Source organism: Nomascus leucogenys, chromosome 17 (assembly GCF_006542625.1).
Source record: "Nomascus leucogenys isolate Asia chromosome 17, Asia_NLE_v1, whole genome shotgun sequence".
Lineage (NCBI taxonomy): Eukaryota > Metazoa > Chordata > Mammalia > Primates > Hylobatidae > Nomascus > Nomascus leucogenys.
Genome location: NC_044397.1, coordinates 39,877,548 through 39,892,816, shown reverse-complemented (window position 1 = coordinate 39,892,816; position 15,269 = coordinate 39,877,548). Strand labels below are relative to the sequence as shown.

At 51.9% G+C, this 15,269-nt stretch overlaps 1 protein-coding gene across 3 annotated transcripts; it reads right to left on the bottom strand.

Moving 5' to 3' along the window:
- Positions 1 to 4,853: 4,853 nt before the first annotated feature.
- On the bottom strand, positions 4,854 to 13,825 carry TBL2 (transducin beta like 2). Of its 3 annotated transcripts, none has more exons than XM_003276594.4 (7): positions 13,535 to 13,825; positions 9,546 to 9,676; positions 9,101 to 9,285; positions 8,482 to 8,633; positions 8,006 to 8,132; positions 6,374 to 6,526; positions 4,854 to 6,157 (listed from the first exon to the last, which is right to left on the bottom strand). In XM_003276594.4, exons 1-7 carry the CDS (start codon positions 13,662 to 13,664, stop codon positions 5,692 to 5,694), a joined length of 1,344 nt encoding a protein of 447 aa, XP_003276642.1. In that variant the 5' UTR covers positions 13,665 to 13,825; the 3' UTR covers positions 4,854 to 5,691. The 3 variants fall into 3 exon arrangements, with proteins under 3 accessions (XP_003276642.1, XP_030652021.1, XP_030652020.1); XM_030796161.1 differs by having other exon boundaries at positions 9,124 to 9,285; positions 13,535 to 13,741; XM_030796160.1 differs by lacking the exon at positions 6,374 to 6,526.
- Between the last annotated feature and the right edge of the window lie 1,444 nt (positions 13,826 to 15,269).

The window sequence follows — 15,269 nt, the reverse complement described above, 5'->3', positions numbered from 1 at the left end:
TTTTTTTTTGAGACAGAGTCTCGCTCTGTCGCCCAGGCTGGAGTGCAGTGGCGCGATCTCGGCTCACTGCAAGCTCCGCCTCCCGGGTTCACGCCATTCTCCTGCCTCAGCCTCTCCGAGTAGCTGGGACTACAGGCGCCCACCACCACGCCCAGCTAATTTTTTGTATTTTTAGTAGAGACGGGGTTTCACCGTGGTCTCGATCTCCTGACCTCGTGATCCGCCCGCCTCGGCCTCCCAAAGTGCTGGGATTACAAGCGTGAGCCACCGCGCCCGGCCTATTATTTGTATTTTTTCAAGAGGTGGAGTCTCACTCTGTTGCTCAGGCTGGAATGCAGTGGCATGATCATGGCTCACTGCAGCATCCAACTCCTGGACTCAAGTGATCCTCCTGCCTCAGTCTCTCCAGTAGCCCAGTAGCTGGGACTACAGATGTGTGACACCATGCCCAGCTGATTTTAAATTTTTTTGTAGAGATGGGGTCTCACCACGTTACTCAAGCTGGTCTCAAACTCCTAGTCTCAAGCGATCCTCTCACTTTGGCCTCCGAAAGCACTGGAATTAAAATCATGAGCCACCCTGCCTAGCCCAGTTTTGGAATTTTGATCATCTCCTCACTTTGGAACCATTAGCTCCTGGGAGAATCACACTGAAGTGTATGAACTCACAAGATGCAGTGTCTTTCGAAAGTAATAGAATGATTTCTGCTGCCAATGCAACTGCATGGTGGATGCACAAGTGGTGGTCAAAGTGAGCTCATTTGCTGTTGGGCAATCAGTATACAGGTTCATCTTATTAGTCAACAAATTAAAATAGTGGCTACTGTGTGCCCACTTGCATGGGTGCAACAGAAAGAGGTACGAGACGAATTTCTAACACTATAAACTCCCTGCCCTCAAGGAGCTTATTTTCTGGATGGCAAGGTCAGAGGCTGTATGGGGTCACACTAGGAACCAGCTCGAGCTCTGTACTCAGACCCAGAGTTGAATTCCTGCTTGCCACTTAACCTCCACAAACCTCGGTTTTTCCAATGGGGATAATAATTGCTACTTCACAAGAGCTGCTACGAAGTGAAAGTGAAAGAGTGTGTGTCACGGAAGCCTATCATTAATTCTTTCAATATATCATGTTACCAATTTTTTCTAAGAGACAGGGTCTTGCTGTGTTGTCCAGGCTGTGATCATAGCTCATTGCAGCTTTGAACTCCTGGGCTCAAGCAATCCTCCCACTGCAGCCTCCAGAGATGCTGGGACTACAAATGTCCATCACCATGCCCCAATTTGTGTGTGTGTGTGTGTAGACAGGGGTTTCAGTATGTTGCTCAGGCTGGTCTTGAACTCCTGGCTTCACGTAATGCCCCTGCCTTGGCCTCCCAAAGTGTCAGGATTACTGGTGTGAGCTACCACTCCCCGTACCTGTTATTTAATTAATGGATTTTAAGTTCCAGGGTCCATGTGCAGGATGTGCAGGTTCGTTATATAGGTAAAGGTGTGCCATGGTGGTTTGCTGCACCTATCAAGCCATCACCTAGGTATTAAGCCCAGCATGCATTAGCTATTATTCCTGATGCTCTCCCTCCCCCCGCCCTCCCCCAACAAGCCTCAGTGTGTGTTGCCTCCTCTCTGTGTCTATATGTTCTCATTGTTCAGCTCCCACTTATAAGTGAGAACATGCAGTGTTTGGTTTTCTGTTCTTGGGTTAGTTTGCTAAGGATAATGACCTCCAGCTCCATTCATGTCCCTGCAAAGGACATGAACTTGTTCCTTTTTCTGACTGCATAGTATTCCATGGTGTATATGTACCACATTTTCTTTATCCAGGTTATCATTGATGGGCATTTGGGTTGAACATTACATAGGAATTGCACATTCATTGTAGATAACACAGTAACAAAACTTCTGTGCCTTTCCCAAGCTGTCAGTCTCTGAAACATGACTTTACTGGAGTAGCTATAATTGTGAAAACATGTCCATATGCAAGACACTATCCAGGGCTTCAAGTTATCACAGGTAAGCAAATTAAAGAGTTGGTTTCCCTGATGCACCCGAGTGTTGGATGCAGGTGGTGGAAGACCCACTTGCAACCAAACCCCAGGGAAGTAGCCAGAAGGAGGGTGGACTGCACTGAGGAAGGAAGACTCCCTGGGAAGTGGCAGGCCACTGTTGAGATGACACCACCATCTTAATCTGTGTATTGCATGGTTTAAACGACTGCAAGCCCCAGCCTGGGCAACACAGTAAGACTCCCATCTCTACACAAAACAGACAGGTGTGATGGCATGCGCCTGTGATCCTAGCTACTTGGGAGGCTGGGGTGAGAGCATCACTTGAGCCTAGGAAGTTGAGGCTGCAGTGAGCCATGATGGCACCACTGCACTCCAGTCTGGATTACGGAGTGAGACCCCATCTCTAAAACAAACAAAACACCAAAATAGGCTATACACCACCATTTAAAGTATTTCCCCAACTTTTTATTTTGAAAAATTTCACACCCACAGATGTTGAAATTGTAACATTAAGATACGACTACTGCCTTCACATGCAGGATTTTTTATTAAAAAAAAAAAAAAAAAAAACCTTGGTGGCCTCTGCTCTATGTTAATATCCAGACACCTTCTCTGTGGTTACAAGAGAAGCTTGAGTGAGGGCACTTTCTGTCCTCAGAAGTCTGTGGAATGACTTTTTGGTAGTGTTTTCTCGTTTCACTGAAACACAACACAGCAAGGTGGGTAGCACAGGATTCATTCTCATTTTACAGATGCGGAAACAAGCTCAGAGAGGTCAACGGACCTACCTGCTCTCCAGTTGGAACTGGAACTGAAGACATCTGACTTCAGTAACAACATTCTACTGCCACTTCCTGTCCTGGATACACAACGGGAGTAATGCCAGAGCTGCTTCTAAGAACAGGTGCGCTGGCCGGGCATGGTGGCTCACACCTGTAATTCCAGTACTCTGGGAGGCCAAGGCAGGCAGATCACCTGAGGTTGGCAGTTCAAGACCAGCCTGACCAACATGGTGAAACCTTGTCTTTACTAAAAATACAAAATTAGCCGGGTGTGGTGGCACATGCCTGTAATCCCAGCTACTTGGGAGGCTGAGGCAGGAGAATCACTTGAACCCAGGGGGTGGAGGCTGCGGTGAGCTGAGATCATGCCGTTGCTCTCCAGCCTGGGCAATAAAAGGGAAACTCCGTCTCAAAAAAAAAAAAAAAAAAAAAGAACAGGTGCTCAAAGGAAGTGTTTTAGTCTTTCTTCTGACAATTGCCAAGGAAATACTCCTCAGGCCTTGTGTGCACAGCATTGCCAGAAGTCTGTGGTTAGGAACATACAAAACCACAGTGGAGACTGGGAATGGGAAGATGCACGGAGAAGATACTGGGAGGTCTGTGGCTTGCCCTGGCTTGAGTTTCACATTGATTGAGTGCTTATACTGTCCCAGGTACTGTGCCTGGACCACAGAGCTGACAGTGAGATGGTCCAGGAGTCTGCCTGGTGGTGCTCTCATTCCAGTGGGTTCAACAGTGAGCCAGAAGCTGCCAATAAGAGTGGTGGACTGCATCGGGCCTACCTTAGTGTTTTGTTTGGTCCAGATAGTGTTTAGTTATTTAAGTTGCTCACTTCTAGCTTCTGTGAAGCAATTTCTGCTGGATTTCTGAGTAAGTAGCAGCCACCCCCCATCCCACAGGCAGGACACAAGCCCGCTGTCCAGCTCACTTCTGTCCTCACCTTCTACTGCCTTACACCCAGGTATGTGACCCTACACACATTTACGGTGCCCATCTGACGTCCATAGCATTTAGAGGGGTTGATGAAGCCAGGTTACACAGGACCTTGCAGGCCATGGTAAGAATTTTGGATTAAGTGTTTTTAGCTAGGCACGATGGCTCACACCTGTAATCCCAGCACTTGGGGAGGCCAAGGCAGGGGTGGATCATTTGAGGTCAGGAGTTCGAGAGAGGCCTGGCCAACATCGTGCGTGATGGTGCACACCTGTAATCCCAGCTACTCTGGAGGCTGAGGCAGGAGAATCGCTTGAACCTGGGAGGCGGTGGTTGCAGTGAGCCGAGATTGCGCCACTGTACTCCAGCCTGGGTGACAGAGACTCTCAGAAAAAAAAAATTGTTTTTACTATTTTTGGTTTAGAAAAATTCTTTTGGATTTTATTCCAAGTGTGATGGGAAGCCTTGGGGGGTTTTAACTAGGGAATAATGTGATCTGGTTCACATTTTCAAAAGATCACTCTGCTATACAGAAAAGTAATGAGGCAAGAGGTAGCAGGAAGATCCATTAGGAAGCCATATTTTATAGTGGCCCACTAGGTGACAGTGGCCAGGACTAGGATGGTAACAGAAAAGACAGAATCAACAGCCTCAGGATGTCATGTGGAGTGTAACCAAAAGAACGTTCTGGTGAACAGACAGACGGCGGCAGTGGTGGTGGGACAGAGGGGATAATGAATGGGGAGTCATCAAGGATAACTCCAAGGTTGTGGCTTGTTCCAACATTGAGAAGTTGGGGGCAACCAGGGGGGGTCATAGTTTTCGTGAGAGAGATCGAGTTTGACTTGGGATGAATAAATTTGCCTACACTCAAGTCTTCCCAGATACCTCATTTCCCTTACCTGCCACATCCAAGCAGCCTTCAAATTCACAAATTTAAACTTCTCAATACCGAATCTCTTATCAAATGTACCCCTTCAACTTCAATACCCATTGCCTCTGTCCTGCTCTGGTCCTCTCTTGCCTTGACCTATGTAACAGTAGCTATGAATAAACTAACACAAAGCACTTAATAAGGGCGTATCTCTCTCTCCCACCAGCCATCTTTGATGGCAGAAACCATGTCTTATTCATATTTAATCCCAAGCTCATATTTATTTGGGCACAGAGTAGGCACTCAAATACCTGATGACCTTGATGAGCTGAAAAGAGCTCTCCTTAAACAAGATATCATCTCCCGAAGAGAGGAGTCCCAACCATATAAAATGTATGATCAAATCCCAGAAAACTTTGCCTTCCCAAGGAATGTGTTTCTAATTTGGTTTCAAAGCACACTGGTTCCCACTTTTACCACTTTCATGACATTGGACAATAGTACTACTCTTTTCCACTTTTCTTCCAGACCTAGGGACTTAATACTCTCTTAGCCTCACATCATCTTTGCAAGGAGGTCACAGAGAGGATTATTCTCCATCTTACAAATAGAACTGAGGCCCAGAAGGAAATCCCTTAGTATCTTTCTGATGGAACACAGTTCTGTGATGGGAAGCTATCCCAGTTTCCCATCCTTGCAAAACTGCTGCTTAGTACTCAGGTGTTCTCTAGGTTGCTCTGGAACATTTACAAACTTCTTTGGGTGTGAGAATGTGCTGCCACAAGGCCAAAAATCATGTTCTCTCTCTCTCTCCTCTCCTCTCTACCATTCTCCTCAGTGCCGGGTGGGGACAGATTCCACCCACTGGGCCTGGGAGGAAGAAAAGCACCTTGGTCACTAGTCGGGGAGGAGTCACAGCCACCAAGAAGAGAGAGACCTAAGTACACAAGAGTAGTTTCAATGGGAAGAAGCGGGGCCACCAGTAAGAAAACCAGGAGACTCCTTCTGAAAGGCTTCCACCTGGGAGGAAGGGTGGCAGCAGCGCCACGAGGAAGCCAGATCCCTCCTCCAATCCTCTGCGCCAGGCCCTCCCAGAGTCACTTCTTCAGGGCACCCAGGCTCTTCAGGGTCTCTTGGGCCTGGGTCAGCTGCTGCTGCAGCCTCTGGCGGGTGCTGTCATTGGAGGCCCGCTTCAGGTGGCCCTGCATCTCCTCCACCATGGCCCGGTGGCCAGGAGTGTTGTGAAAGAGCCGTACCGCCCGGTCCCCACAGGAGGCCAGAAAGCGGCCAGTGATGTCAAAGGACAAGTTGGCGATACACTCGCCATGGACCCGCTCAAAGCACTCCTCCTTCTCGCCCCGCCGGGTATTGTAGAGATGAATACTACTGCCACTGGCCAAGGCCAAGACCTGGGCGTTGGGGGAGAGGGCCAGGCGGCACGGCGCAGCGCCTGCTGCCTCTTCAAAGCAGCCTGTCTTCAGCAAGTAGGGGTCCTGCTGCTTCTTGTATTCCACATCTGTGTCCCACAGTTTCCATGTACCATCCTTGGAGACAGAAGCCATCCTGCAGCACAGAAAATCACAGCTCAAGCCCCAACACACCCTGGCAGGGTAAGCACTGGCCCAACTTGAGCAGCTCCAGCTAGGAAGCTAAGTCAGCTTCCTGCCGAGGGCCAGGCACCCCACCCGCTTTAGAGCCATGGCACAAACAGGCAGAAGGACCCTGGTTGTCAAGAGGGGCCAAGAACCAGTGGTCAGACATCAGAGCGGACTCACTCACCTCCGCGAGTCGTTGGAGAAAGCAAACGAGTGCACAGCCGCGGAGTGGCCCTTTAGTTCGAAGGCTCGCACCACCTCTTGGAACTCCCCCTTCTTTCCAAAGCAGACTTCCCAAACCTTCACATCCGGGGTAAAGCCACACGAGGCTACAAATCTGCCATACAACCCAGAAGCCTTTAAACTTCATTTTGGGAGCATGTTGTTCCTGTAAAACCCCTCAATCTCTTTCCTGAGAAAGTTGATAATCCTCATATCTGGATAATATAAACCTTTAAAGAGTTATTTTGGCCGGGCGCAGTGGCTCACGCCTGTCATCCCAGCACTTTGGGAGGCCAAGGTGGGTGGATCATCTGAGGTCAGGAGTTCAAGACCAGCCTGGCCAACATGGCAAAACCTCATCTCTACTAAAAATACAAAATTAGCCAGGCATGGTGACGTGTGCCTGTAGTCCCACCTACTGGGAAGGCTGAGGTGGGAGAATCACTTGAACCTGGTAGGTGGAGGTCGCAGTGAGCTGAGATTGCACCACTGCACTCCAGCCTGGGCAACAGAGCAAGACTCTGTCTCAGAAAAAAAAAAAAAAGGGCCGGGTGTGATGGCTTATACCTGTAATCCCAGCACTTTGGGAGGCCCAGGCAGGCAGATCACCTGAGGTTGACAGTTTGAAACCAGCCTGACCAACATGGAGAAACCTCGCCTCTACTAAAAATAAAAAATTAGCTGGGCGTGGTGGTGCATGCCTGTAATCCCAGCTACTTGGGGGAGGCTGAGGCAGGAGAATCGCTTGAACCCGGGAGACAGAGGTTGCAGTGAGCCAAGATCGTGCCATTGCACTCCAGCCTAAGCAACAAGAGCAAAACTCCGTCTCAAAAAACAAACGAACAACAACAAAGTTCTTTTATGTATGTGACTTCAGTTTATCTTCTAGCCTTGTTCTAAGATATGTAACATCCCCACCCAAAGGTGGCTTGGAGCAGTGGCTCACGCCTGTAATTCTACCACTTTGGGAGGTTGAGGCAAGAGGATCACTTGAGGCCAGGAGTTCAGGACCGGCCTGGGCAACATAGTAAGACCCCATCTCGACAAAAATTAGCCAGGTGTAGTAGTGCACACCTGTAGTCCCAGCTACTCTGGAGGCTAAGGTGGGAGGATGGTCTGAGCCTGGGAGGTCAAGGCTACAGTGAGCTGTGATCGCGCTACTGCACTCCTGCCTGGGCGAGGGTGACACTGTCTCAACAAACAAACAAACAAAAAACAAAAATTAGCTGAGTACAGTGGCACATGCCTATAGTCCCAACTACTCAGGAGGCTGAGGTGGGAGGATCGCTACAACCCAGGAGTTTGAGGCAGCAGTGAGCTATGATCGCACCACTGTGCTCCAGCCTGGGTGACAGAGTGAGACTAATTTTCTAAAAAACAAAAACACTGAAGATGAAGAAATAGCGACTAAGGACATGGGGTGACCTGCATGAAATCCCACTACTGCAAGTGGGGAGAGCTGAGACTTGAAGCTCGGGTTCCTGACCCCACCTCATATGCTCTTCCCACACGATGAAGCTGGCTCTCCGTTCTGTGCCTGCTCCCCGGCCCTAGCCTCTCGTGGTCCCAGATGCCAATGCCCCTCCTTGCCCACCTGCCACAGGGAGATACAGCAGCGTGTGTGTTGTTCATCTGGTTGGTGTTGATGGTAGACAGCACTTGACCCTTCAGGCTCCAGATGAGGACAGTGGTGTCACTGGAGGCAGTCATGATAAACTTCCCTGAGCGGGAAGGGAGTGATGTGGGTCACGGGCAGTGACCTGACCAACTGTCATTCTCCAAAGACACTTACAAGGCCTCTGCTGGCTGAAGTACACATGTCTCCTCCTAGGCCAAGGGTCACTACAGATAAGGACTCTGCTGAAGACTGTGGCCCTTCCCTGCCTTCCCTAGGGACCTGGTGTGGCCCAGGGACTCCAGGGGAGCACGGAGCCAGGCTGTTCAGAGCTAGGGCCCCCTGGTCCCTCTCAGGTTGAACAGAACTTTCAGGCAGCATTAACTCATTGAGGAAATAGAACTGGATCTTTCCTTCATGCTTTGGGCAGGCGCCACCCTCTGAATGCCTCTTACCTGTGTTAGCAATGCCAATGTCGATGACAGGCGCCTTGTGCTTTTTAGGGAAGTCCTCTGGGGTGGCTGTGAAGGTGTAGCCCCCATCCTCCCGCTTGGTCATCTTGAAGACACGGAGGGTGTCCCCGTTGGCCAGCCAGACGATGAAAGCTCTAGAGACAGGCAGCAGACAAGTCACTCTCTCACTGGACAAAGAGGCTCTGTGTTCCAGGTCCTGTGCTAGGTTCTTGGGGAAGTCACGATCTCCCCTCATTGCCCCACAGTCTAGCCTTACAACTTAAGCCCCTGGTTCCAAATCTCACAAAACTCCTCAAAAGGTAAGATTCCGATAGCTTTGGCTCCTTTAGTTTCTCTCTAGGGTTTAGAAACTAAGGCTCATCTGGAAGCCAGGCCAAGGTATTTCCGGGTAGGAAGAGACCTCCCCCTGTTTCCTTGCTGTATAGCAGCCCAGACCTCCAGGGAGCCCCAGGCAGCGTGCAAACTCTGTAGATGCTCTTTCTGGCACCCCAAGGGAGGCCCTGGGTCCAGGTCCCTCCTCGCTACCTCAAAGCAGATATGGGAAGGCTAAAGCCCGGGACTGGGCCTCTGCAGGCAAACCTGAGGCTCCGTCCTGTCCCACCTGCAGTCAGGGCTGAAGCGCACCAGGGTGGCGTGGTCCAGCTCCACGTTGGCTCTCATGCTGCGGTGCTCTCGCTGCAGGAAGTCCTTGGTGCTCCAGATGCGGATGGTGCGATCATCTGCACAGGTGGCCAGGTATTTGCCATTGCTGCTAAAGTCCATGCAAGATATGTTCCCGCTGTGGCTCTAGGGGAAGGGTGGCAGGAAGTGTCAATAGGAGCTTCTGGGGGAGATGGGGAAGCCAAACCTGGAGCTGGGGAGATGGGGCCCCGTGGCCTGGGTTAACAGCAAGCTGAGGTTGGGCTGTGATGAGAGGGGACAGAATTAAGCATCCGCGCTGATTCTGATCAGAGGCAGGAGAGCCTGTAACATGCATGGAATACTCCAGAGGAAGAGCCTGTGGGGCTGAGTCTCAGGGTGCACGCTGTGCCAGGTACCCCACGTACCTTCAGAGCTGCAGCCAGGAGGCGGTGGGTGAAGTTGTGTTGTTGAGGCTTCTCCTTCCGAATCCGCTGATATTGTTTCTGCTTCTTGGATCCCGAGGATTTGTCAGGTGGAAATCCATTTGCTTTTTGGCCTATAAGGAAGGGCCATGTTGTTCTCCAGTTACTCACTGATAAACATTTACTGCTCACCTATGATCAGCCAGGCATTGAGTGGAACAGCAGGAGATTAACCAGATATGGCCCTTGTCTTCTGGAGGAGAGTGAGTGTGATATGGGCAAAAACAGAGGCTTTGGCTGGCTGGGTATGGTGGCTCATGCCTGTAATCCCAATGCTTTGGAAGGCTGAGGCAGGAGGATCACTTGAGCCCAGGAGTTCGAGGCTGCAGTAAGCTATGATCACAACACTACTGTATTCCATCCCGAGTGACAGAGCAGGACCCTGTCTCAAAAAAAAACAAACAGAAACCAGAAACAAAACAGAGGCTTTGGAATCAGACCTGGGTTTGGATTCTGTCTCTACTGCTGACTGACTACTGGGGAGGCTGTTTACAGTAAGTCCATAGAGCACCTTCATGTAAAGTGGAAAAGGCACACTCTCTGGGTGGGGTGATGCTGCTGGGTGGGTACACAGCACGGCCAGTGGAGTGTGGATCCTTGGCCAGACATCCCTATGTAGGGAGTAATGTGCACAACCATCTCTAGCGGCCTTGCTTTGGGTAAGTTAGTGAATTGCTCTGGATCTTGTTTTTTTTTTCTTTTCTTTCTTTCTTTTTTTTTTGGAGACAGAGTCTTGCTCTGTCGCCCAGGCTGGAGTGCAGTGGCGCGATCTCTGCTCACTGTAGCCTCTGCCTCCCGGGTTCAAGCAATTCTCGTGCCTCAGCCTCCCAAGTAGCTGGGATTATGGGCATGCACCACCACATCCAGCTAATTTTTTTTTTTTTTGAGATGGAGTCTTGCTCTGTTGCCCAGGCTGGAGTGCAGTGGCGCAATCTCGACTCACTGCAAGCTCTGCCCCCCGGGTTCACACCATTCTCTTGCCTCAGCCTCCCGGGTAGCTGGGACTACAGGCGCCTGCCACCATGCCGGGCTAATTTTTTTTGTATTTTTAGTAGACATGGGGTTTCACCCCATTAGCCAGAATGGTCTCGATCTCCTAACCTGGTGATCCCCCCGCCTCAGCCTCCCAAAGTGCTAGGATTACAGGCGTGAGCCATGGTGCCTGGCCCCAATTTGTTTGTTTTTTTAGTAGAGATGGGGTTTCACCATGTTGGCCAGGCTTGTCTCCAATGCCTCATCTCAAGTGATCTGCCTGCCTTGGCCTCCCAAAGTGCTGGGATTATAGGTGTGAGCCACCGTGTCTGGCCCAACCTTGGTTTTCTTAAAGAGAGGTTGAGAATTGGGCGCAGTGGCTCATGCCTGTGATCCCAGCACTTTAGGAGGCTGAGGTGGGAGGATTGCTTGAGCTCAGGAGTTCGAGACCAGCCTGGGTAATGTAGTGACACCCCCATCTCTACAGGAAACTTTAATTAGCTGGGCATGGTGGTGTGCGCCTGTGGTCTCAGCTATTCGGAGGCTGAGGAGGGAAAATTGCTTGAGCCCAGGGGTTCAAATGCAGTGATCGCGCCACTGTATTCCAGCCTGGGTGACAGAGTGAGATTCTGTCTCAAAATAAATAAAAATAAGGGAGATTGAACTGGATGAGATATCTACAAAGTGACAAGCAAAAGTACCAAACACAAGCATTAAAGAGGCCGGGTGCGGTGGCTCATGCCTGTAATCCCAGCACATAGGGAGGCTGAGGCAGCTGGATCATCTTTTTTTTTTTTTTTTTTTTTTTTTTGAGACGGAGTCTCGCTCTGTCGCCTCAGTCTTGATCTGCTGACCTCGTGACCTGCCCGCCTCGGCCTCCCAAAGTGCCGGGATTACAGGCATGAGTCACCGCGCCTGGCCCGGCAGCTGGATCATCTTGATGCCCAGGAGTTCCACCAGTCTGGCCAACATGGTAAAACCCCGTCTCTACTAAAAATACAAAAATTAGCCGGGTGTGGTGGCAGGCGCCTGTAATCCCAGCTACTCAGGAGGCTGAGGCAGGAGAATTGCTTGAACCCAGGAGGTAGAGGTTGCAGTGAGCCGAGATTGCACCACTGCACTCCAGTACCTGAAAGAACTCGGGGATAAGAAGTCAACATCTGTTGAGTCCTGTGCTGGGGAGAGGAGCCAGTCACTTTTGTATAAGATACTTAATTGAGTCACAAAGATGGCATGTGGTAAATGACTGCAGATGCTCCCCAATTCCAACTGGAAAAAAGCTCCTGAGCCCTGCAAACAAACACAGCCACAATCTGTCCTCTGCTTCCTTCCTTCTCTCCAGGCTTGTCTAACAAGCCCCCCTCCTCACACTTAAGTCATACCAAATGCTGTTTGGGGACTCCTTGCCTTCTCGGGTATTGCCATTAGCAAAATGTCTTTTTTCCTTGGCCTTCTGCAAACTCTTCTTCTAGAACCATCCTTTGAGACCCCACACTACCTCATGTGCCCCCTATTCTCAGTAATGATTTACCTAACAACCACCTCCCCCATAAAAGAGCAAGGCTCGGCTGGGCACGGTGGCTCACACGAGGTTAGGAGATTGAGACCATCCTGGCTAACACAGTGAAACCCCGTCTCTACTCAAAAAATACAAAAAATTAGCCAGGCGTGGTGTCGGACGCCTGTAGTCCCAGCTACTCGGAGGAGGAGGCAGGAGAATGGCGTGAACCCAGAGGTGGAGCTTGCAGTGAGCAGAGATCGCGCCACTGCACTCCAGACTGGGCCACAGAGCAAGACTCCGTCTCAAAAAAAAAAAAAAAAAAAAATGCAGGGTTGGCCGGGCGCAGTGGTTCACGCCTGTAATCCCAGCACTTTTGGAGGCCAGGGCGAGTGGATCACCTGAGATCAGGAGTTCGAGACTAGCGTGACCAACGTGGCGAAACCCCGTGTCTACTAAATATAAAAAATTAGCCAGGCGTGGTGGTGTGTGCCTGTAGTCCCAGCTACTAGGGAGGCAGAGGCAGAAGAATCGCTTGAACCTGGGAGGCAGAAGTTGCAGCGAGCCAAGATTGTGCCACTGCACTCTAGCCTGGGCAAGAAGAGCGAAACTGTCTCAAAAATAAATAAAAAGAACAGGGCTGCCCACTGACTCTCTGGTGTTTCCCGTTTCTAGTACCAACCTCTTCTATGAAACTTTTCAGAGACAGGCTCTTGCCGTCACCCAGGCTGGAGTGCAGTGGCGCGATCGATCACAGCTCACTGCAGCCTTGAACTCCTGGACTCACGACACCCTCCTGCCTCGGCCTCCCATGGAGCTGGGACTACAGGGGCGTGCACAACCACACCCAACTAATTTTTCGTAGAGATGGGGTCTTGCTATGTTGCTCAGGCTGGTCCCAAACTCCTGGGCTCAAGCGATCTCCCTGCCTCGGCCTCCCAAAGAGCTGGGAATACAGGTGTGAGCCACTTCGCCTGGCCTCAATGGAACTTATTTCACCGTGTCTTTCACTTACATATTTAGGTGTTCATCATGCAGATGTACTTCTCCTTTACTCGACTCCTTACAGAAAAAGACCCCAAAGCCAATCACAGGGTCATAGATGCCCAGTAAATGCTGCTGCACATCACAGAATTGGTGCTTTTTCCGAGATCGCGGCCACGGAACAGGCTGAAGAGTTTACGGTGCTCTCCTGGCCACCCCGGGGACGGCCTGGCCTCGGCCACAGAGAACGCCGCAGCAAGGGGCCCAGGTTGGAGCCAGTCCCGCCCCAGGAGGTGCGCCCAGCCCGGCAAGGCGGGCCCCCGTCTCTGGAAGCGAAGCTCACGTTACCAGAGGAGAGACTGAGGCCCATGGAGTCGCCGGGCCCCACCAGCCGCGGGCCCAAACCGCAGGTCGGACCACCAGGAGGCCGGGTGCAGGGACACCGCGGGCCGCCCCCACCCGACCCGGCCCCACTTACAGGCGGGACGGTCGCTCCTCTCCTCCCCCGCGCGCAGCCACCTCCGCGCTACCGCCGCCGTCGCCATCAGGGCCAGCAGCCCCAGCAACACCGACAGCCCCATGAGCTCCGGCATCTGTGAGAGCTCCATGTTGGTGGAGCCACTGCCACCTCAACCAGTGAGTACGCGGGCGCCCGCACGGCTCTGCGAGGCCGCGCACGCACGCGGGGGCGGGGCCTGGCCGTTGGAGCGCCTCAAGCGGCGGGGCCTGGCCGTTAGAGCGCCTGGGGGCGGAGCCTGGTTGTTACAACGCCTTCAGGGCGGGGCCTGGCCGTTAGAGCACCTCAAGGGGTGGGGCCCGGCTGTTAGGGCGCTCGAGGGGCGGGGCCTGGCTGTAGGCGCTCCTCGAGGGGCGGGGCCTGGTTGTTTGAGCGCTTTGAGGGCGGGGCCTGGCCGTTAGAGCATCTCGAGGAGCGCAGCCAGGCAATTAGAGCAAGTCGAGGGGCGGAGCCTGGGTTAGAGCGCCTCGAGGGGCCGCGCCGGGTTGTTAGAGCGCCTTGAGGGGCCGAACCCAGAGGTAGAGCGTCTCGAGGGGCGGGGCCTGGAGTTAGAACGTCTCCAGGGGCGGGGTCTGGGGTTAGAGCATCTCCAGGCGCGGAGCCTAGTTATTAGAGCGCCTCGAGAGGCGGAGTCTGGAGTTAGCGCGTCTCGAGGGGCGGGGCTGGGTTGTTAGAGCGTCTGGAGGGGCAGAACCCGGAGGTAAAGTGTCTCGAGGGGCGGGTCCTGGAAGTAGAACATCTCCAGGGACAGGGCTCGACTCTTGGTGCGTTTCGAGGGGCGAGTCGCCTGGCGGTTGAGATTGCAGGGCTGCGGAGGGCGGAGGAAGGCAGGATTTGCAACCACTGCTCACGCCTCCTCCTGAAGAACTCACTGATAATTGTTTATTAAAGGCATTATTCCAGCCATCACCACACTGGATCCTTTCAAGGAAGCGGGGCGGGGATTATTATTACCATTTAACGGATAGGAAACTCAGCATCAGCGAAAGTTCAGATGGGCTTTTACTTTTATTGATGGTGGAGAAGGGGAAGAGTAGGCCAGGCGCGTGGTGTGGAACAGCCTCCGCAAAGACCTGAGAAGTTGGGATGTGGGAAATGGCTAGAGGGGCGGAAAGGTCTGGGGGACGTTGAGCGCTGGCTCTATCCAACAAGCTGCTCATTACAGGGAGAGGTGGGGCAAAAGCTGTGTCTGAGGATTCCCTGGATGGACCTTTGTGTGAAAAGACCAAAATCAGAAAACCGGCAGTGGCTTCAAGTATCCGAGAGGGAGGTGACGAGGGCCTGGATTTGGGGATGGCCTGGCAAGCCGAAAGTTAAAAGGGAGAATTTTTAATAGAAAACTTATTTTATTTATTTATTTATGTATTTACTTTTGAGACGGAGTCTCATTCTGTTGCCCAGGTTGGAGTGCAGTGACGCGTCTAGGCTCACTGCAACCTCCGCTTCCCGGGTGCAAGAGATTCTCCTGCCTCAGCCTCCAGAGTAGCTGGGATTACAGGCGTGCGCCACCACGCCCTGCTAATTTTTGTGTTTTTTATAGAGACGGGGGTTTTGCCATGTTGGCCAGGCTGGTCTCGAACTCCTGACCTCAGGTGATCCACCTGCTTCGGCCTCCCAAAGTGCTGAGATTACAGGCGTGAGCCACCATGCCGAGCTGGGAGATTATTTTTATTTTTTATTTTTTGAGACGGAGTCT